At 44.4% G+C, this 21,967-nt stretch overlaps 2 protein-coding genes and 1 long non-coding RNA gene across 4 annotated transcripts; 2 read left to right on the forward strand and 1 right to left on the reverse strand.

The window, feature by feature from the left end:
- The first annotated feature begins 2,286 nt into the window (after positions 1–2,286).
- LOC125540146 (uncharacterized) lies at positions 2,287–4,400 on the forward strand. Its single transcript, XM_048703737.2, has 2 exons — positions 2,287–3,937; positions 4,078–4,400. The coding sequence occupies exon 1, from the start codon at positions 2,399–2,401 to the stop codon at positions 3,926–3,928; it is 1,530 nt and encodes a 509-aa protein (XP_048559694.1). The 5' UTR covers positions 2,287–2,398; the 3' UTR covers positions 3,929–3,937; positions 4,078–4,400.
- A 4,939-nt stretch (positions 4,401–9,339) lies between these two features.
- On the forward strand, positions 9,340–12,699 carry LOC125540147 (uncharacterized). Of its 2 annotated transcripts, none has more exons than XM_087545201.1 (3): positions 9,340–9,908; positions 10,542–10,641; positions 11,993–12,699. In XM_087545201.1, the coding sequence occupies exons 2-3, from the start codon at positions 10,566–10,568 to the stop codon at positions 12,439–12,441; spliced, it is 525 nt and encodes a 174-aa protein (XP_087401327.1). In that variant the 5' UTR covers positions 9,340–9,908; positions 10,542–10,565; the 3' UTR covers positions 12,442–12,699. The 2 variants fall into 2 exon arrangements, with proteins under 2 accessions (XP_087401327.1, XP_048559695.2); XM_048703738.2 differs by having other exon boundaries at positions 9,341–9,908; positions 10,542–10,649; positions 11,995–12,699.
- Positions 12,700–17,460: 4,761 nt separating this feature from the next.
- LOC125540149 (uncharacterized) lies at positions 17,461–18,977 on the reverse strand. The gene is made up of 4 exons (XR_007297219.2): positions 18,718–18,977; positions 17,913–18,521; positions 17,743–17,819; positions 17,461–17,670 (listed from the first exon to the last, which is right to left on the reverse strand). It is a non-coding gene; the product is annotated as an uncharacterized LOC125540149 (long non-coding RNA).
- Positions 18,978–21,967: the final 2,990 nt, after the last annotated feature.

A 21,967-nucleotide genomic window follows, 5' to 3' on the forward strand; every position in this document is an offset into this window, starting at 1 on the left:
ATAATATGAAAGTAATTTGTCGTTGATCTCAGCTGACAAGCGGAAGTAATTTATTCACAACCAACTTGCCATGGTGTCCATGTCTTACATAGGCTTCACCCATGTTGCCCACATGACATTGTAAACCTCAAAATCAATCGAGAATAACATAAAACATAGAATGCAAGAAAGTAGACAAATTTAGAACCACTTCTAAAATTAACTCGTCTCTGGTGGGTCCTTTTTTCTAGCTAATGATCCATGTTTATTCTTAATGAAATAACACACATCAATCTAATACACCAAACCACACAAATGAATAACAAATATCCATGATAAAACCCAAAGTTAGAGAAGGCATCCAAAGTCTCATATCAAGTTTCATCTTTCACGTATGGATATTTCTCTAAACCTCCGGGGAGAGAACTTCAAAAGACCTAACATGCACACTGACTATACTAACCTTGGAGGTTTTGAAAAGTGTCATGTGAGCCACTCACCTCGATTCCTGAAAATTGGAGGTTATCGAACTAATGCCTTATCGATGTATGTCAAGTGATTGTATCGAGACCACAACTTAATGAAACGGAAGAATCACCAATGAAACCAAACTTCATAGTAAAATTAACGTGACCCCAATCAAAAGCATGGCCAAGCGATGGACAACAACGTGTCAGATCTACAATTGGCGATTTGTAGGGCAAATGACACCACGGGCTCAACGACGTTCGTTACATCAGCAATGATGTCACATTATTGGACAAGGATAGAGTCATGATGACATGGCCTACATTGTCAATACTTCATCACCGAGAACATACATATCTGATATGAAAACTAACATCACTCCAAATCATTGATTTTGGTTTCGAACCTCCAGATGTGAGATGGCTGCTTGAGGAGGGAAAACAAAAGAAACCACTTATGGAGGAAACGGATAACGAATCTAACGTTTTTCCCTCCCTTGACATGGAAAGGGTAAATCATGCCAAATGTTCTAGGAGAAACCATCAAGGTTACTATAATATTTCCACTTTTGCTCGTACATAAATTTGAACCACATGTGCTGATGTACCCCTCCCTGCTTGTGGTTTCCGTTTTCACGTGCATGCTCTCTCCTCACCCCCTAGCGCCTAATAGACCACACATGCATGTCTAAGAAATAAAGAAGTTAAGATTACACGAGCACATTTAAGGTGGTGGCGAAGTACAATGACATACAATAACTGCGACATGATTCAAGATTACATGACTTTTCGAACCTCCCGAGAAGAGAAAACAATGAAACCATTTACGAAAGAAACGGATAACAAATCCAACAATTTTTCCTCCCGTCCTTGAGTGGAAAGGGAAACTCATGGCCAAATGTTCTAGGAGAAACCATCAAGGTTATTGTCGGCGGATGTTTCCACCTTTGCTTGCTCGTAAATTTGAACCACACATGTCGATGTACCCCTCCCTTCTTGTGGTTTCTGTTTCACGTGCATGCTCTCTCCTAACCACCTAGCGCCTAATAGACCACACATGCATGGCTAATTGATAAAGAAATTAAGATTACACGAGCACATTTAAGGTGGCGGCAGAGTACAATGACATAAAACAATTGCGACATGACTGTAGAAGAAACCATCAATGCTATTGGCGGAGGTTATTTTCACTTTTCTTTGCATGTAAATTTGAACCACACGTGCCAGATGTACCCCTCCCCGCTTGTGGTTTTCGTTTCACGTGAACACCCTCTCCTTCGCCTCTAATGCCTAACAAACCACACATGTATGGCTAATAAAAGAAGGACGTCAAGATTACACAAGCACCATTTATGGTGGCCGCGGAGTACAACGACATAAAAAAAATTGCGACATGACCCTAGTGCCTAATAAATTGGGATTCTGGAATTTTGGTTAGCCTTTTGTTTTTTAGGTAAGTCTTAGCTTAATAAACCAGAAAAAGGACGGAGCATGCTATTTTCCCAGGCCCGTTTCTATTTCCAAACAGGAATTTGAATTGGCCACCTGAGTTGATTCCAACTCTCTCACAAGCAAACAACACAACTGGAATCGAAGCCCATTTGTTTCCTTTTGATGTGATGAATCGAAGCCCATTACAATTCCCACTTGCTATGGTCAGTTGGTCACTCAATTCAGTTCTTCCATCACAATGATGGCATCCAAACAGGGCCTAAGGTTATGATAAATGAATGGGCTCTCCATGGCCGTCTTCTGCCCCCCTACAAACCGGCCCAGGTTTTCATGGGCCGCGCGCCGCCGCCGCCGGTGCCCGGTGTCCCACACGCTATTAGTCCAACCCCAATCCTCTCGGCTCGCCCGTGACAGCGTGTCTGGAAATCCCAATCTGCGCCTCCGCCTCCACCCCGCACCTGCGCCTAAAACCCTAGCTCGCCTCCCCCCTCCCCGCCCCCATGGCGCCGAAGAAGCGGAAGGCGGATCCGGCGGCGGCCGCCGGCGCCGACCCCGCCGCCCACCACGAGAAGCCCGAGCAGAAGCCCCGCGTCGGGACCATCTACTACCCCATCACCGACGACCCCCCGGAGCCGGCCGCGGACGCCGCCGCCGCCGCCGCCCTGGAGGAGGAGGACCTCGCCTACGACTACGAGGAGGAGGACGTCACCAAGCTGCTCGAGCCGCTCTCCCGGGAGCAGCTCGTGGCCCTGCTCCGCGCGGCCGCCGAGGCGAGCCCCGCCACCATGGCGGCCGTGCGCCGCGCCGCCGAGTCCGACCCCGCCAGCAGGAAGCTCTTCGTGCACGGCCTCGGCTGGGGCGCCGGCGTCGAGGACCTCCGCTCCGCCTTCTCCCGCTTCGGCGAGCTCGAGGACTGCCGCGTCATCACCGACAAGCAGTCCGGCAAGTCCAAGGGCTACGGCTTCGTGCTCTACCAGTCCCGCACCTCGGCGCTCCGCGCCCTCCGCCGCCCCCAGCTCGACATCGGCGGCCGCCTCGCCTTCTGCCACCTCGCCGCCTCGGGCCCTGCACCCCCGGCCTCCCAGTCCCATAACCCTAGCTCCAACGCCAACGCCAGCTCAGGCACCACCAACAACAACGCCCCCGCTTCCTCCTCCTCGCTGCCTGACAACATGCAGCGCAAGATCTTTGTTGGCAACGTGCACGCTGATGTTGATGTAAATCGCCTCTATGAGTACTTCTCGCAGTTTGGTGAGATTGAAGAGGGGCCGCTGGGCTTTGACAAGAGCACCGGCAAGCCCAAGGGGTTTGCGCTGTTTGTTTACAAGTCTGTGGACAGTGCTCGCCGCGCCCTGGAGGAGCCTATGAGGAATTTTGATGGCAAGATGCTCAATGTGCAGAAGGCCATAGATGGGAGGACAAAGGGCTCATCCGGGTCCAACTCGAGTGCTAACAATGCCAATGCCACCGCTGCTTCTACACAAATGACCGTGCCCTCTATTGCCGCCATTAATCCATATGATCCATCAGCGTATGGTGCCGCTGCTGTTCATGACATGGGGTTCGCCCAGCAAGCTGCCTTGCTGGGGATGGGTGCACAGCAGCAAGCGTTTGCGCAGCCCAATACTGCAATGCTGGCCATGATGGCAGCCGCGATGCAGAACCCAGCCATGCTTGCATCGCTAAATCCAGCTTTTGCTGCTGCTGCATTGGGCGCCGGGGGGCAATCTGGCATTCCTGGTTTTGGAGCTCAGGGCTTTGGGACACAAGGGTTTGGGGCTGCTGGCGTCAATTTTCCAAATGCAGCAGGTCTTCAGGGAGCTGCAGCATATCAAGGAGGGCCTCCTGGTTTTCAGGGGACACCTGGGTTCCCCACTTCTGCTGGGTTTCAGGTCGGCCAAGCAGCTTCCCAAACGGGCACAACTGCAGCGGCCACTGGTGCTGCTGGTGGTTATCAGGCTGGGGCTGCTGGGCAGGGCCAAGTGTCCAATACCCAGATTGGTGGCACTGGTTTTCAGGGTGGCTATTGACAGCACTAGGTATATCAACTCACAGCCTCTTCCATTCCAATGCCACACTCACTACTATTGATTTGAGTTCTTTCAATCTCTATGCATTCTATCTGAGTTGGTGATTTTGCTCTATAGATTTCTGATTGATTCTCCCTATATGTTTTTAGTTTGGCATCTGCTGGTCGTGGTTCGTTCGTGTGGTTTTGCATTCGGATGGATTTTGAACCTGTGTTGGTGCCGAAGTATTGCAGAAGGGCTGTTGACTTTTACTGTCAGATGCTTTCGAATCAGATACCTTTGTGGCAGTATTTGCAGAAGGAACTTTCTTGAAGTATTTATGTTGTTTCTATTGCCAACTATGTACTTTTCCAGTTGCAACTTCATCATGTACCTTATAGTTCTGTAGTTGGTTTCATGTACTGAAGTATCTGTATTTGGCTACTTGGGATGTCGTCTGGTCTTAATGATAATGTCGAATGGTTTCTGGGCACTTGATCTCATTCTGGTTGCAGTTGCAGTGGGATTTGGAGGAATGGGATATCCATATCTTTTTGCATCCATCCTGGTAATTTCTGGCTTGAGGTTGAGTTTGACAGCTGTGGACTTTTAAATCTTCAATTATAGGGAGCTTTATTCTCTTGGAAGTTGCTTCTTAAAGTGTCCACTGTTTTACTTTAGCCATGAGACATCGGTTTAAAGCGCGCCACATTATATACAATCTCAAATCGGCGGTGTGCATTTAAGGGTGGTGATCAACTGATCATAATAATTCATTAAAAGAAACTAGACCAATAGGTGCTAGCTGTGGTGGCTTTATAGTTAGGGCTCATTCGGTTTGGAGGAAATCAAAACGTAGGAATTAGGAGTAGTATAGGAATATGATAGGATGGCTTGCCTCGTTCCTACGCGTAAAATGAGCTTTGAGTGGATGTGTAGTTTCCTCCAAAAACACGGGAAATGAGTAGTATTCCTACGAAATTCCTGCATGCATTTCCTACAAACCGAATGCATACATAGGAAATTTTCCTCTGGAATCCTTATTCCTATGTTTTTCCTACGAAAATCCTCCAAACCGAATGAGGCCTTAAGGAGAGACAACCATGAGGCCCACTGCAGAGCACAGGGCTTGGACACAGGTGTCAGGCTTGGTGCACGCCCGCGCACAACACCTATAGCCAACTCAACGATCAGTTGAGAAACTGATCGTAATTCATAAGGAACATTCTCTTCGAGGCATGTTCTTTAAAAAGTATCTTGAACTCATGTTTGTTAAGTCAAATTGCGCAACCAGTTGTGCCTGGGCTTTTCGTAAGTAGGTTCTTAAATTGATTAATTATTTGGTTATATGGTATATTCATTTTTTTTGAAATGATTTGATCTTCTTTTTCCCTCGCTGTTTTTGCTGGTGCTCCTGGTTTCAGCCAAGCAGTCCGTAAGTGTACTGGTAAACAATGCCGTCTTATGTTGCGTTTGTATAGTGGGTTTGATTAACAATTTGGGCTCTACAAAAATGATAAAAATCATTGCGTTCCAATCCAAGTAGAGAATTATCTGATATCCATCATATTCTCTGCATGTTATTCAGCTTCTTGGTTTGTACTCCCTCCGTTCCTAAATATTTGTCTTTCTAGAGATTTCAACAAGTGACTACATACGGAGCAAAATGAGTGAATCTACACTCTAAAATATGTCTATATACATCCGTATGTGGTAGTCCATTTGAAATCTCTAAAAAGACAAATATTTAGGAACGGAGGGAGTATGTAGCAAAATCCTGGATGCAGTAGCTGAAGTTGATGTTGCACAGTAGTCCATTTTTTCCATTTTTGTTATGACAACAGCGACGTAGTTTAAATATGTCTGATGTTAGGTAAGAAATAGGCGCATCTAGAAATAGTGAAGTAGATTCGAATGTAGAATTTTATCAAACCATTCTGGTTGACATTGCAGTGGGATTTGGAGGAATGTGATATTCATCTCTTTTGCATTTGTCCTGGTAATTTCTCGCTTGACGCGGAGTTTGACAGCTGTGGCCTTTAAAATCTTCAATTATAGGGAGCTTTATTCTCCTTGGAAGTTGCCTCTTAAAGTGGGTCCTGTTTACTTTAATGATAGTGTCGACATTCAGTCTCTTAACGGATCATAATTCATCAGAAGAAACATGACCTCTTGAAAGCATGTTCTGTGCAAACTAAGTGTCTTCAACGTTATTATAAAAGATCAAAGCATAGCTTTCAGAACTCATGTTTGGTCAGTCTCTTTGCGAAACCAGTCATGCCTTGGCCTTTCATAATTAGTTTCCTGGGTAGGCATTTCTTTTTGTTGTACCACACTAAACGAATCAAATTTCTGATGATGTTAATTGCTTGTGTTACATTTGCTGATCAGCTAACTACAAACGTGTAGTAAAATAGATAATTATTCTATAACAATTGATATCTTTTTCCCGCAAAAAAACAACAATTGATATTTGATTTGCAATGATTTGATAATTCGTTTGGCTTTCATGTTCTTGATTTTAACCTGGTCAGTCCAAACATCACTAGAAGTCTACTGGTAAACAATGTCGGGTTTTGTTGGCTTTGTATAGCTGGTTTGATTGAACAATTTGGGCTCTAGAATTATGATGTAAATCATTTCCTTCCAATCCAAGTTTAGGCTTGTTTTGCCTCTATGTTTTTGCTGATGATCTTAGTCCAAACATCACCAGAAGTCCATCTACTGTTAACATTGTCGGGTTTTGTTGGCTTTTTGTAGCTGGTTTTATTGAACAATTTTGGCTCTAGAAAAATAATAAAAATCATTCCCTTCCAATCCCAGTTTAGGCTTGTTTTACCACCATGTTCTTGCTGATGATCTTGATTTTAACCAAGTAGTCCAAACTTCACCAGAAGTCTGTAAACAATGTTGGGTTTTGTTGGCTTTATATAATGGGTTTGATTGAGCAATTTGGGCTTGAAAAATGATAAAAATCATTCCCTTCCAATCCAAGTTTAGGCTAGTTTTGCCTCCATGTTCTTGCTGATGGTCTTGATTTTAACCAAGCAGTCCAAACATCACCGGAAATATACTGGTAAGCAATGTCGTGTTATGTTGGCTTTGTGTAGCGGGCTTGATCGAACAATTTGGACTCTAGAAAAATGATAAAAATCGTTCCCTTCCAATCCAAGTTGAGGCTTATCCGATATCTGGCATTTTCTCTGCTGGTTATTCAGCTTTTGCTTCCATGTATTTGAAGATCTATCGTTGAACATTTGTAGGCATACTTTCTGTTCTTCCCATTTTTGTTGTGACAACAAAACCGTAGTTTAAATATGCTTGATGTTAAGGCCACAAATACGTGGATCCAGAAATAGTTAATTAGGTTCGAATAAAGAATTTTATCATACTATATGTCTGAAGTGTAGATTCTTTTCCTGTTCTCTTGATTGTCTGCCAGAGTGTGTTTTGACAATGCTTTAGGCTATGTTTGGCAGCTTAGTTTTTTAAATACTGGCACATATGGCATCAAGTAATAGAGCAGTTCCATAAACAGGTGTTTCTCCAATACAATGGTATTTTTTAGTATTTGAGGAAGTGCTCTGCATCTCCTTTTTCTAAACCGAACTGAGAAAGACTCTGGTATTAGCAACTGAAGTATTCATTGCCCAGGTATTAAATTACCATGGTTTTGGAATAACTATGCTATAGTATCTGTTTGGTTCTGGCAAGTATCTCATGAATAGTTCTGGCAAGCATCTCCTGAATACTACTCCCTCCGTTTTTATTTAGTCCGCATATTAGCTTTGGTCAAAGTCAAGCTTTGTAAGTTTTGACTAAGTTTATAAACAAAAATATTAATATATACAATAAAAATCAATATCACTAGATTCATTATTGAATGTACTTTCACATCATATAGATTTGTTATGGTAAATGTTTATATATTTTTCTATAAACTTGGTCAAACTTTGCAAAGTTTGACTTCGGTCAAACCTAATATGCAGACTAAATAAAAACAGAGGGAGTACTAAGGTTCTGCCAACAGATAAATTTAATGCCTGAATGTTTTTCCTGCACTAGAATATAAATTTGGTAAGGCTAGCTAGTTTGCATGTGAAAACCGTGCCAGTCTATTAAATTACTCCCTCTGATCCATATTAATTGACGTTAAGTGTGCATCAATTAATTTGGATCGGAGGGAGTAGTAATGTCATTGGCCAAATCATGATGTACATGATGATATGAATTGTGTCCTTTTGAGCCATGAAGTGATGAAATGTCACAAGCAACAAACTTTTATTGGCTATACAAACACATACTTATCTGCTTGCCCATATTCTTAGTTGCCTTGCCTCTCTTATCCTTTTCAAGTAGTGGTGGTAATGCTGCTTTAAATGTACCCGTAACCGTCATCGCATGAGCTTTTGAGTCTTTTTTTTTTCGTTTATTTAGGTTTAGTGTGAACAGTTAGTCGGTTGCATGGCTATGCTGCATTATGGCTGCACTCTTACTGTCATAAAGCTTGTGTTCTGGGGTGTTGGGAACGATGCCTTTGGTAATTTGATTGAAAAAACCATTATTAGGCAACTCGTGTCTATAGTTATTCACATGTTGAGCAAGCGAAGTTTATACAAGTTTTCATTTCCTGTGGAATCATATTGCTTCAGTTCTCATGGCATTATATTGTTCAAGTCCTCTGTATCCTGTTTGTTGAGATGTATTTTTTCTGGGAAGCTCCAGTTTGACGACTCGACTGGATTTTTACTGCACCGATTATGCAAAGTGAAAACCACCGCGCAGCTGTAAGTGTTTGGGGGTAGATTTCTGAGAGAAGAGGTAGATTGAGGTTTTGGTTATGCAGAGTGCGATTTTTAGGTGGCACACGGAGCGGTCGGTGGGTCCGGCAACCTAGAGCCTTTCTTTTAGCGGTGCTGACTCGAGAGTGTTTATGAGCAGCTGATATCGAAAGTTTCTTGTGCCTTGCACAAGTTGCGAATCCTATTCGCCGACTTGCCGCCCCCCACAAGCATCCAGCATGCAAAGTGACCTGGTGCTTTCCTGTGCTGCTAAACGCTAATCTGCACCCGTAATTTCCTCGGCGTCGACCCGTTTGCTGTCAGCGTGGACGCCGTTAAGCACGCGTGCTGCCGGTGCTAAACCTGCCGTGTTACGTGAAGAAACGGGCCTGATCTGACCTGACGTTACACAGATATTTCTCCTCTGCCCGATCTGTCACGGCCGTGTTCTCACCTACCACAGCCGCTGGCCTTCAATGCTCTTTTCCAATAGGCATTTTTTTTTTCAATGTGAATCAACCTGTGGTTGAGTTGGTTAGGTAGACAGTGGTATCCTCAACTCACCAGGGTGGTGCCTGCATTATTCCTAGATTTATTTCAGGATTTCCGGCGATAGGGATGAGTGTATGTGCCTGTATATGAGTGTTTGTGTCTGTAATGATGCTAAAAAAAATAGGCATTTTCTTTTCAAGAGCTCCCACCACTCCATGCGGTGCAAGGACGCGGAGGGGACACGTCACGCGCAATCCGCCGACGACGTGCTCCCGACCCGGCGATGTGTATGACTTCCGGGGCCCGCAGGTGCGGCCGCTCCGCTCCCAACGGGCGGGCGACGACGACCGGCGCTCTCGGTGGGGATCTGGCCGTTTGATCCGACGATGATTATCCCTTCCTTCCGCCTCTCTCTCTCTCTCAAACGGATTTCCTGCCATGCACCGGGTCCTTGTACAATCCAGCGGAACAAAGTCTCTCTTCGGTCCTCGGGTTAGTGGAGAATTCACGTCTTTGCCCTCCGCGCACACATCACTGCCCACCTGCCCCTTCTGCCCGTGCTGCCCGCTCCTCTATCCCTTCTCTCTCCAGCATCCTCTTTCTCTCCTCCCTCCCATGGCCATGGAGTCGGCCTAGCCAGTTGTGCCCGTTGAGAGCGCTCATATACCCTCAGAGACGGACCTCCAGATCTGTGGTTTGTTGTAGTCTCTCTGCTTCCTCAAAACAAGGTAACCTCTCATGTTTACATCGCCTTTATTAACGCATCTCAACTGCTTTTTACACCTGCTTGTGGTAGTATGCATAATCATATCTTTGTTGTTCATATCTCTTTTGTTCATCCTGGTAATTTACCCTAGCCGCTCAAGGTTTGAGTTGGCACCTGTTCTAGGCTCTGCTCTGCTCTGACAGTCCACGGCAAATTGTGCTATGAATTCGTTTGCGTGCACCTGCAGAGTCTGAAACCTTCAGGATTCAGCACAGATTTTCTCACTCGCTGAGAGAAATAAATACTAGTGCTCTCGTTTTCTGTATACTCGTTTTCCTCTCTTATCTTTCCCTGGCACTTCTGTGAGCTTTCTGTTCAGAGAAAAGTTGTGTTTTCACGTCTCTTCTCTGACCTACCAGTAGCGGAGGATAGGGTGGAGTTTTGCTAGAATTAGGCGCAACAAAATCTCTGGGAAGAATCGCTTTTTTCTGCCGGCCCAAACCTTGTTGGGAAAGTAGAATGTTGCGGGCGGAGGTTTTAAGGTTTCCTGCTGCTGTGCTTGTGTGCTGCTGCCTCTGCCTCTAACTAACGGTAAAAGTAAAGCCTTATCTCTGACTGACGTGTGTTGATTTCTCCTGCCTGCCCACGTGTTCAGCCCCTGCAGCCGCGTCCGGATCGGATGGACACCGCCATGCACCCCGCCGGCGGCCTCGCCGACCTGCTCACCGACAACGCCGGCACCGGCACCGGCACCGGCACCGAGGTAAAAACCAAACGAAATCCCCGCTACAAAAAATCACATCTCTCTCTGTCGTTTTACTACGTACTATTTTCGTGTGTACTTTGAGGTTCTTTTTTCACCCTCGAGTAGCATGCGTGTATTTTTTTATATATGAAAGAAAGATGTGCGAAAGAAAAAAAAATATCACGGCCGTTCCATCCAGCTTTTGTACCGTTGTGAGAGTGAGATATGGCTTGGACTTTTCCGGATGCGGAACCGTGTGGTGCGCTCTAGGCTGCAGTTTTCGGTTGTGGCCTTCAGTTCCGTGTGGGTGGGCCCCTGCCTCAGCCCGCTCCTTGGTCCTTGCTTGCTTCTTTATTACAGCTCCTTGCCACTCGGCCCCGAATATTCGCTCCCCACAGGCCACGCGAATATGCCTTCAGAGATGCTCTCCCTCTCTGAAGAAAAAACTTCGTCAGTGTGTGGCTTGCTTAACCTGCAAGCAGCAGTGCTAGCAGGTGCTTAGGTCAAGTCAAGAGACGGTATAGCATATTATGCTATGGTTAATCACTTTCTTAAGCGTGAGACAGGCTGTCTTTGACGCTAGAGCTGTCGCTCCTGCGGCCCCACCTGCCTGTGCCTGCTCGCCATTGAGAGTGACACAAGGGACTTTTCTGTAATTATTTGGGGTGGGGGGTCCTCTGACTAGAGATATTTGTGATAGGGTCACTGTCCATGTTTGTCCACAAAGCCAAGGGGCTTCGCTGCAAGTGAGCACCACATGATTTTGTCACTTAAGTGCTCCCAACCACAGCATGGTCCAGAGTAGCATAAAAGTACAAGGTATGCAACTGCGTGGACACATGATTGTTGTTATGGAGGCTGTAATATTCCATCTTTGTGGCACTCTGAAATAGATTCACAAGACAGATAGGTTGAAGGTAAACTGGCTGAGCTATGTATAAATAATAAAACTGAGGTTGTTCAGCCTCTTTACATGAGGGGTGAGATCAGGCTTCACAAGCCTTAAGTTTCAGCTGGTCTGCTCCTTAACTGCTAAGTGCTCACAAACAGTACACAGCAGCCGGTTCTAGGATATCAAACGGGGTTGTTGTTTATTGAGCTGTGCTCTTGTTGCTTACTAATATGAGATGCTAAGTTTACCATTAAGAAAAAGGAATGATCTGCTGCCATGCCCCTCGTTATTTACTAGCTTTTGGCCACTTTACTAATCCTTTGTTCTTGTGTTGTGCTTGTGGGTTTTTAAGCTTTGTTTCAAGCTTTGGTCTGGATGCTGTTTGTGCTTGTGGGTTTTTCAGTTTTGTTTCAAGCTTTGGTCTGGATGCTGGTTTTTTGACTTAACTATGTTTGCCTGATCCTTGTACAGGGCATTATTTGTGGCATGCCAGACTTCAAGATGGGTGGAAAGAGGGGCGATGAATCTGCCCCTACTGATGCTGGTGATGAAGATGGCGAAGATGATGACGGGGATGAGGATGGTGACTTCGCGGAGGGCGAAGAGGAAATCTCGGAAGGAGAGGAGTATGACAACCCCAAGGCCAGTGACGCCAAGAAGAAACAAATAGGCGAGGGTGAGGAGAATGGCGAGGATGATGAGGAAGAACAAGAGGAGCAGGACGGTGGAGGAGGTGACGACGATGATGATGATGACGATGATGATGACAATGAGGACGACAACGATGATGACGACGATGTCGCTGCTGAAGACGATGAGGATGGAGTAGAAGAGGAGGATGACGACCAGGACAACGACGATGATGAGGAGGACGATGACGAGGACTCGCTCCAGCCCCCGAAGAAGAGGAAGAAGTGAAGCCCTTCGACGCGGCTGCTTTAGTCACCATGCAATGAGATGTGCCTGTTCTTCACTGTGTTCTGGAAACTTTCCTTAGAGTTAAAAATGCCCCACACGATCACAATGTGTGGGCTTGTAGGAGCGATTAGAGGGAACTTTGTTGTCACCGTTGCTTTGCTTCTGTGGAGTTGATCGAACAGATGTTTCGCTAACATAATTGTACCTGAGTGGCGAAAGCCTCAAGATTTGAATATGTCAGTCAACTCTTTTTATCTCCTTCCGGCATCGTTCTGTGCAATCTTGTTCAGAACACATTGTGTTGGTAGCTCCTTAAATAAGGCCAAATCACATTGTTGATAGCTCCTGGATTTATCGTGGGTGCTGTCTGGTTTCTGCATAATTCTGCTGATGATGGTGACTAGATGATTACACTAATGTCTAGATATATGGCTTGTTAGTGTAGTACCCCCTCCGTTTCAAAATAATTGTCTCAACTTTGTACTAACTTATTTTAATATAAAATTATACTGAAGTTATGACACTTATTTTAAGACGAAGGGGGTATTTTCTATATAATTAAACAGAACACATCTCTGTCCAAAAGAAAATAAAAGAACATCTCCCTTGGTCTTTGCACACTGTCCAAGCGGCATGGCTCAGATGTCACACCCATAGGCGTGATCTAGGAAGGTGCCAAAGTGCCACTTGATGCCACCCTTCAGAGAAGTAAGAATCGTTACATCCCTGATAGGAGGTTTCTTTTTCCCTTTGGCGGTTGCGATTGATAAGGCAATCATCCTCTCCAAGCTTCATCAATGAACCCATGGAGCGGCCAATGGCAGGAAAAGGATCCCAGTGCCTCGGCTCTGACTAATAGTTTAGGTTAGGTGACCGGTGGCGAGAGAGGATCCCAGTGCTCCGTCTCCGGCTAGTAGTTTAGGTTAGGTTTTTTCTCGTAGGGGCGCTATTTGGGTGGATGGTGGCGTTTCATCTTTGAGCTAGTCTTTTCGGCTCTGATTCACCTCGAGTTTGTCCATCGGGACGGAATCAACGGAGCTATGGCCTAGATTTCCGTCGTTTCCTTGGGTCACCGGGATTAGGGTTTCTCGTCGTTTGTGTGCGACGACGAGATTTTGCGTCGGGCGCTTTAGATTGATTCAAGGGTTCAATTTGATGACTGCGGCTATGAGGCGCAGGTCCTTAGGTACACGTGCACTAAGACTTTCCGGCTGTTATCGACAAGATTAAGCGACTCCTATAGGGAAACAGTGAAACGGTGTGTCGGTAGCTTGCTCTAGGTGGTGCAAAGTCCTTGATGTAATCATTGTTGCGTTTGGGATGCTTTGTACATCTTATGAACCTTTATAGTATTATTTGGGTCATTTTTCGCAAAAGAAAACACACTAGAGAGTGGCTTATATTTAGATATAGAAAATTAATTCAAATTACAAACATTAAAGATCAATGAACTTGTATGTTGAATTCCAATACTATGATGCATTATCGTGTATCTATCTGGTATTGTTGACAAGCTTTAAACTTATGTGTCTACAAGTCCAAATAAATGTATGTGCTCTTAAATTTGTAAGCGCTGCTACACGGACGATAAATTTACCGGCCGACGCCTGCACGATCCTACTTGACAGAGTTAAGAGCTAGCATGCATGCAGGAAGCGATGTTGAGGAGGACGCATCGCTCGCGGATCGTGCAGACAATGTCGTGTGTAAAGCAATTCCGTAAATTTGTGGCTCAATTTTTCTTGGTCACAAGATAGCCAGTTGTCCAAGGTCTTTTCCCATATGAGTTTGATTAACGTATGCAAATTTATACTAAAAATGAAAATTTCCATGCATTGCAACAGGCATAAATAGGTTAACCCATGATTTATCTGCCCATATTAATTTGGTTATGCAAAAGAAATATGATTATCACAGAAGACAAAAATTTATTTGGTAAGTAAATAAGAGGTGGGGCAGTTAAGGCGTCTGTCAAGAAAACCCGATGGAAAATCAGATATGGGAGAGGAAAAAATCAAATAGGGAGAGAAGGAGGTGAGAAAGCAAACATAGGTAAGATTGAACAAAATAGGAGGGATTTTTAAATAGTACGATGCATTTAGAATTACAAATGAGGCAATTTGGTACTCTCATACAGTCATACTCCAACTCACTTGTATCTAAAGCATGCCACGTGACAAACCCTAGCCACCAACAATCTCCTCGCCCAGTACGTTGGTTCTCCTCCCCGTCAGACTTCTTGTCACTGAGACCGGGGATCTGGATCCTGTGTAGATTAAAACTTTCTATGTTAATTTTGTGCATCCTTGGCGGTGGGGTAGCCAAGGTGGGGGCGACATAGTGTGGAATAAGTAATTATCGTTTGCAAACTCCATCCTCATCCTGGCATGTCTAGCTTTCGCGGCCAACATCGGTGAGATAGTGGTATTTTGGGAAAAAAAACATTTCATCATAGTGTGATCATGGTCTTTTCTTTCAACAATTTGGCAATGAAGTGTTGGTTTGATAACCTGCCTTATGAGGATGTGTCTTTAGGTACGGTGCATTCAATGGTTTAAGATTTTCACCACTGACGGTGGACGGTTGATGTGGCTATTCAAAACTTTCGAAGTTGGTTAATCTTGTGCATGTATGGTCTTATGCGGTTTGTTTTCCAAGTGCGAAGAAGAACATCAGGATGTGATTGGTGGAGCTAGAGATGACTAAATTAGAGTGTTCTAATATAACTTTTAAGTCCAGTAATGTTCTTTGCTAGTCATGTTTGTTCATTCCGTCTTTGATTCGTTGTAAGTCTTCATTTTGTTAATAAACTAACATCTTGGGTCTAAAAGAAACATGTCACGTAGAGGGGAAAACACTTAAGATGGAGATAAATACCATCATATCTTATCAAGATATTGCTCCTATCATGGAACCTGAAGTTGTAAAATGCAAAAGGCATTAGTCCACCAACTTGGGGGCTCATGTTAATAAGCCTTGCTCGGACTGACTGCATCTACATGGCGCGCCATACTCGCAAATCAATCAGAGTGACAATGGGCAGGGCGTCGTGTACTTGTTGCGATTGTATTTTAAGCGTTTTCCCAAATCCTCATTCTCGGTCTTTCCACTCGTCCGCCTCTCTTATTTCTTTAAAAAAAATCACGTGTAATTTTATTCAAAGCCAACAACCATTACTTGTACAATGTTTTGGATCATAGACCCAAAAATTGCAGAATAACTCCTACACTAAAATTACAATAAAACATCTTGAAGATTTAGTCTCTGTAGCGACAATCCTCACAAACATGAACTACTACCAAGGCCTCCATAAATACAAGATCAGCCTCTTTCGTCTGTGTAGCGACTAAGGTGCATGACAAAGAACAACCTCACCTTAGGTATCCACTCCCATGACTTCTTCTCGCAGGATCAGGGCCGGCAACAGAGCTACAAATCCATCATGGCAGCCCGCCTCAGCCCTGAGTCATCTCGCGCTACCACTGTGTCGGTGCACATGGAGTGGGACGGAAATTGGCCAGATGTCCACAAATGGTACACTACTTATCAAGGCTTCTACGACAGAGATGCGTTGGCATCATAGTGTCTAAGGGTCGGCGAGGGTAGTGGTGATTTGTGAGTAATAACATTGTTTTCCCGTCCAGCTACGTGTTTCAAGATCGTCCTTGGTCGGGATAACTCCTCTTCAAAGACACCATAGAAAAATCATTATTTTTTAGAGGAACTTGTATTTTTCCAAATTGATCCATTATTGCCAACTGGCGAGTTGAAAGATACAAGCACACGATACATTGGGACAACTGAGAGCGGAACTCATTGCACCCTTGCAACATGGACAAATGCCTCGGAGTGCTGAGAGCGGAACTGGACAATATGGACAATATGGACAACTGAGAGCGGAACTCATTATTGTCAACGGTGCACTTTATCTGCCGCGTTCGTGGCGTGCATCGAGATGTAACTAAGGTCTGCCAGCCTGTTATATAGCTACTGCAACTGACAATATACTATTCGTCCTACAGAGCATAATACCCGTGCCTTGGTCCAGTATAACATGCGCAGCTATATGTGTGCCACCGTGCATTCTTAACCTATCCTAGGTTTGGAACTAGTTCGAGCTGAGAGTGGTATCTGTTCTTCGCACACATTGTGCCGGAGCTTAAATGCTGATATCGCACTGGAGACTGGACTCTGATAGACCCCACTAGTTTCGGGTGAGCAGTGGCACCGGTTCTCTATATCTTTAGTGTGTGGGGTGGTGGTCATCGTCACAACACAAAAAACACGCGAGGAGCGCCGATCTGCCATTCGACAAACTTCAGATGTTAATGGAGTTTGTCGCCATGGAAGGAAATCTAAGGTACATATTGAAATTTGCAGTTGCTTAGGTTATAGTCCCAAACTTACTATCGATTGTCAATGATATGGCTTTTGTAGATCTCCTTCAAGCTTGATCCCGCACGGATTCACATCGTGCGATCGTGATCTGGATGTGCTCGCCACCCCAACAAAGTGCGCATCCGGATCATCACCAGCATGCTCGATCAGTTGCTGAAGTTGTTCTAGTCCGTGAAGAAATTTGCTGATTGATGGTGGAGAGGGTGAACTAGATGCCATGCGGGTAGCAATATCCAGGCTGCAGCGGCAACGTAAGATGATGCTGTTCGCACTGCTAGCGTGCATAGTGATCGGCGCTAGCGTCCTCATCCATTTTGGAGACTGAAAGCTGATCTGGTGAATTTGTTAGAATATGTCTAGCCTGAATGCAATCGAACACGGTTGTTATCATGGGACTTGCTTGCTCTAGTGTATGCTTGGATTATATTTCTCAAGCATTGTATCCGTTTGAACAAAGCGTACCAATATGTATGTGTATGGCCCGTGGGGCTTGCTGGCTGTAATGTCTGGTTTAGTTATATTTTTTAAGCATTGTATGCGTTTGAACAAAAATCGTATATTGCACCGAGTTCACAGCTAGAAGAAAATGCAAGAAATCTTGAATGTTGTCAGGGACGGGCGTGACCGAAAATAATTCTGAAAAATATATCAAAGCCGACTAGGGTACATTCCTCTCCTGAATACTGACATGCTGAACTCCGAAAAGATGACCACAGAGTGTTTATAGATGATCTGATATGCTGCACCGCTGTGTTATGTGCATCGGATCGGTTCCGTTCAAGCTTCAGAATTTCGTGCAGGGTGGCGATGCGTGCCAATGCTATGTGTTTCCTGTTGGAATGTACAATGAACGTGAATACTCTGTGGTATGGACTTGTTCCAGTACAAAATTCATCTAGATACCTTTGTGGTCGGGCTCTGAAGATTGTCGCCGTCGGTATTTCCTCGTGATGTAAATCGAACAAATGCCTGACTGCTCACTGCAGAGCGAGCAAGCTAACGTAAGTATATTCCTTCTTGTTTTATGAAGCTTGGCTAAATCATAAGATCAAAATGGGGGGTCTTGATATTACCTTGAGAACTTTTCAGTCATTACCGTGGGGTATGCTCTAGTCCATCCAATAGAATTGCAAGGCAAGCTAGAGTACATTGATTCCGCACATTTGAAAAATGCCCTGGGGGAATAATCCTACTACCTTGAAGCATTCGCAATTGACTCTGCTTGAATTCTCGTCTAATGGCTTCGATACTATGAATTCAGCGGCCTTCAGGCTGTGTACCCCTTTTGTACTAATGCTTGAGTCCAGTCTGTTGAACTCTATGCATACTTCCGATAAGTCTGTATGTCCTGGGGGAGTAATCCTACTACCTTGGGGCAGACCAAAGGCATCATTTATTTCTTGTTCTGTGATTGGTATTTTCCTGGTTTGATCTAGTGCTAAGATGCATTGCTCGGGATCTACTCTCACCATCAGTGAAGAACTGAATTTCAAATTGAGCTTGTGGGTAATTTTCAAATGCATGAGTCCACCAAATCCAGTCTCGGTGACAAGCCCGCGTTTGAAATTGCTAAACTGTGAGACTAGACAACAAAATTTCTGGATCGATATGCGAGAGGTAAGAGTTGCATCAGCCAGAACATTCCTGCCATTGATACCAGTCTGGGAAAAGGGGGGGAAAACCTGTGTTGAAATATTTTTGATTGAATCAAATTGGTTCAGAAAAAACGCATCTATTCTAACAGATCGCTGGGTCAACAAACCCAAAACTGTGATATTGTTGGTTGGGATAAAGCCATGACTAGGCACATCGATTCACAGATCTAGCAAAACAAATCTTTACCCAAAAAGAAACTACTCCATCTAGACTTCAACTTACCTGGTGGATGTGGAGCGGGACGGTGTGGGAGAGGTTGAAGGACTGTTGTTGGGAAGCTTAACGAGCCCACACAGGGTGCGCCCGTGGGAGATGTGTGCCGGACCTGCCGCTCAGCATCTGGCACCAGCTCGATCCGTTCTTCGACGAGGCGAAGCAGTTCTTTTTTTTTTTGGGTAGGTGAAATGCAGGTGAGGGGGGAGAAGAACAGTAAATGGTTGGATAGCTGAGGGCATGGAGTTATCTGGAGCAGGCCCGGGCCATAAAAAGTGCTATAGTACGCGCACCCATAGCTTACAACAAAAATCTGTGCCGTATCATGAGCTGTGTTCATTAAAAAATAGTGTTACGGGTGGGGTCTATTAATACATTCACCATCATTAATGGTGGTCGACGACGAGGGCCTGTGTTTTTTAGATTTTGAGAAACAAAAGGAATAAATGCAATGCAATAATAGAGTGGCAAAGAAAAATGATAAATAAATGGTCGGTAAGGGCACGCTTCATGGTACAAAATGTTACCTGAGGTGAGGTGGCACTTGTTGCAACCAGTTCCAAAATGCTCCCCTTAAGGTGCGAGCTATGCACTACAACATGGACGACCACGGGGGTCCAGGACCAAAATCAGGGCAATACGGTGGAAACCGCGTGAGATACTGCAACGTGGAATGAACTGCGATGTCCATATACACAGGCGCAGTTAATGCTTGAGGGTGATCCACATGCAAACGGGAGGTGCGGATATGCATACCAGTGGACGCCGTGCACTGAAGTCACTTTTCGCTCTGGTCCATCTCTTTAACGCCCGCTCCCCCTTCCTCATTTTTTTCTCCTCTAGCCCTTATTTGCTTCAGGAGAGCAACACTTAGTCAAATGGGGAAGCTATAGTGGGACCACCTGTGGACACCGGCACCGCCGCACAACTCGTCGTCGCCCAACTGCGGGACCACATTGTCATCCATGGCACCTCCCCGCAGCCTCGCCTCCCTCCCTCACCGTCTCCAGCGAGATTTTAACATATTTTGTTCACCTTTTCGTCTTACCCATCGCTTCTCCTCGACTTCCAGCAAAGTCGCACCACGCATGGAGGGAAACCTACATAAGGAAATATAGTGAAACCTGACTGCCCACCGCCATCGCCAATTCTGAAGAATCATTGCATATCGGACCACGTCATCGTGCCACTAGGAGAAGGATGAAGAGAAGAAGCCCCCAAGTCGTGGCCCTATGGAGGACGAATTTTGCCTACTTTGTCGAATGATCCATCGTTGCACGTTCACGTCGCGCGCGATGAGCCTCTACCATAAGCTCATGGCCATCACCTAGAGGCGGAAAAGTCATCGTTGACCTTGTAGAAGGAAGAAGGAAGAAGGAAGAATAAATTACAAAAGAAGCTTTCATGTGGGGTTAGGTTTATTTTGGGATTAAGTTTGGAGGTTGGCCTAGACGACAAAAGTGTAACCCTCAATATAAGAAATTGAAGGATAGGGGATGAGATGGGGGCATTAAAAAAATAGGTAAATACATCCGTGGTGCTTCAACTTGCCACGGATGTTTAGTTTAGTGCCTAAACTTGAAAAATACATCGAACTGGTTGTAAAACTTGGCACGAACGTGCAAATACGGTGCTAATCACATCCGTCGACGTAATGTGCGTCGAGGTGACACCGTATACAGGGGCGGAGCCAGGGGGACGAGCCGGGGCCTGCCCCCCCCCCCCCCCCCCCCCTCCAACCATCGACAATTTTAGTAGCAGCGATGAGTAATTAACAACGAGATTAGATCAATATATGTACTCGGCCCCCCTATACTCGAATCCTGGCTCCGCTACTGACCGTATATGACTGATGTGGCACAGACATGATGTGGGGCCCACTTATAATTACGAAACATAATTACTGGAATGGTAAACGTCTCTATGATTAGTGGGCCCTCCTGTCAGTACCTTAGCAAAAATAAAATGAAAATTGCAAAAACTGGGATCGAACCAGCAGCCTGATGGCACATTGCCTGCGCTAGCCACCAAATAGAACAAGTTTTGACATTAAACTAGGCCCCTTAAGCATAATATACTTAACCACAAACTCCTGTGTCCTGAAACGGGATGCAGCCAGCGGCCCATATTGCACACGTTATTTTTTTACAGTAAATATAATACATAAATAATAATCATAATAATAAAAGTACGATTCAAATATTCATGTGTTATAAGAAAGTACTCATGCCACACAATTATCCATGTGCACACAAAGTAAATATATAGAGGTATACCCTATAAAATAAAATAAATTATTAAAAAATAATCCTGCAATATATAGAAATATTAACTTATTATTTAGAAAATACTATTTTTATAACAAAATTATTATTTATAAAATATATTTTAAATTTTATTATTTAGAAAAATAATTAAACACTCATGGATTATATTAAAAAAAGTATTTTCGAATAACAAATTAATATTTCTAAAAATTACAGAAACATTTTTAAGTAAGATATTTTATTACAAACCTCTATATATTTATTTTGTGTGCACACGGATTATATAACACATGAATATTCAAATCTAGCTTTTATTATTATGATTATTATTGACATACTTCTTACATTACAAAATAATGTGCACAAAATGGGCACAGGTTGCAACCCATTTATGTATGCAGGAGTTTTCGGTTCACATACATTAAGCATGCGGGGGTTGCATTCTCTTGAAAACATGTTTAGTGGAATGGTGAGCGCAGGTATTTCCCAATCGTTAGGTCGCAGGTTCAATGCCCGTCTTGTATATTTTTATATTAATTTTCTTACTAATTACTTACCGACAGATGGCCCCATTAGTCAGGTTTATATATAGTACTCAAGTAATTCAGTTTTGTAGTCATAAATGGGCCCTACATCATGTCAGCCATACACGATGCCACGTCGACGCGCTTTATCTGTATGGATAGGATTAGCATCGTATTTGTACGTTCGTGTCAAGTTTTAGAATCAGTTCGGCGTATTTTTCAAGTTCAGACACTAAAATGAATATCGATAACAAGTTCAGACACCACCGGTGTATTTACCTCTTAAAAAAATAGGGATGGACATAAGATGCCTGATATAGCTATAAACAAAGTGTGGATAATCATTCGGTTATCTGTGGCTACGCTCGATTGTCGATTCCATCGATGCGTGCTATGCTACATTACTATGTTCATCCTGGCCGGCCTCGAGAAAAAAAGCCAAAGACTTGCATGAAGCCAAAACGGTAA

Source organism: Triticum urartu, chromosome 2A (genome assembly GCF_056163025.1).
Source record: "Triticum urartu cultivar PI428250 chromosome 2A, HENAU_Tu73, whole genome shotgun sequence".
In the NCBI taxonomy this organism is placed as follows: Eukaryota; Viridiplantae; Streptophyta; class Magnoliopsida; order Poales; family Poaceae; genus Triticum; species Triticum urartu.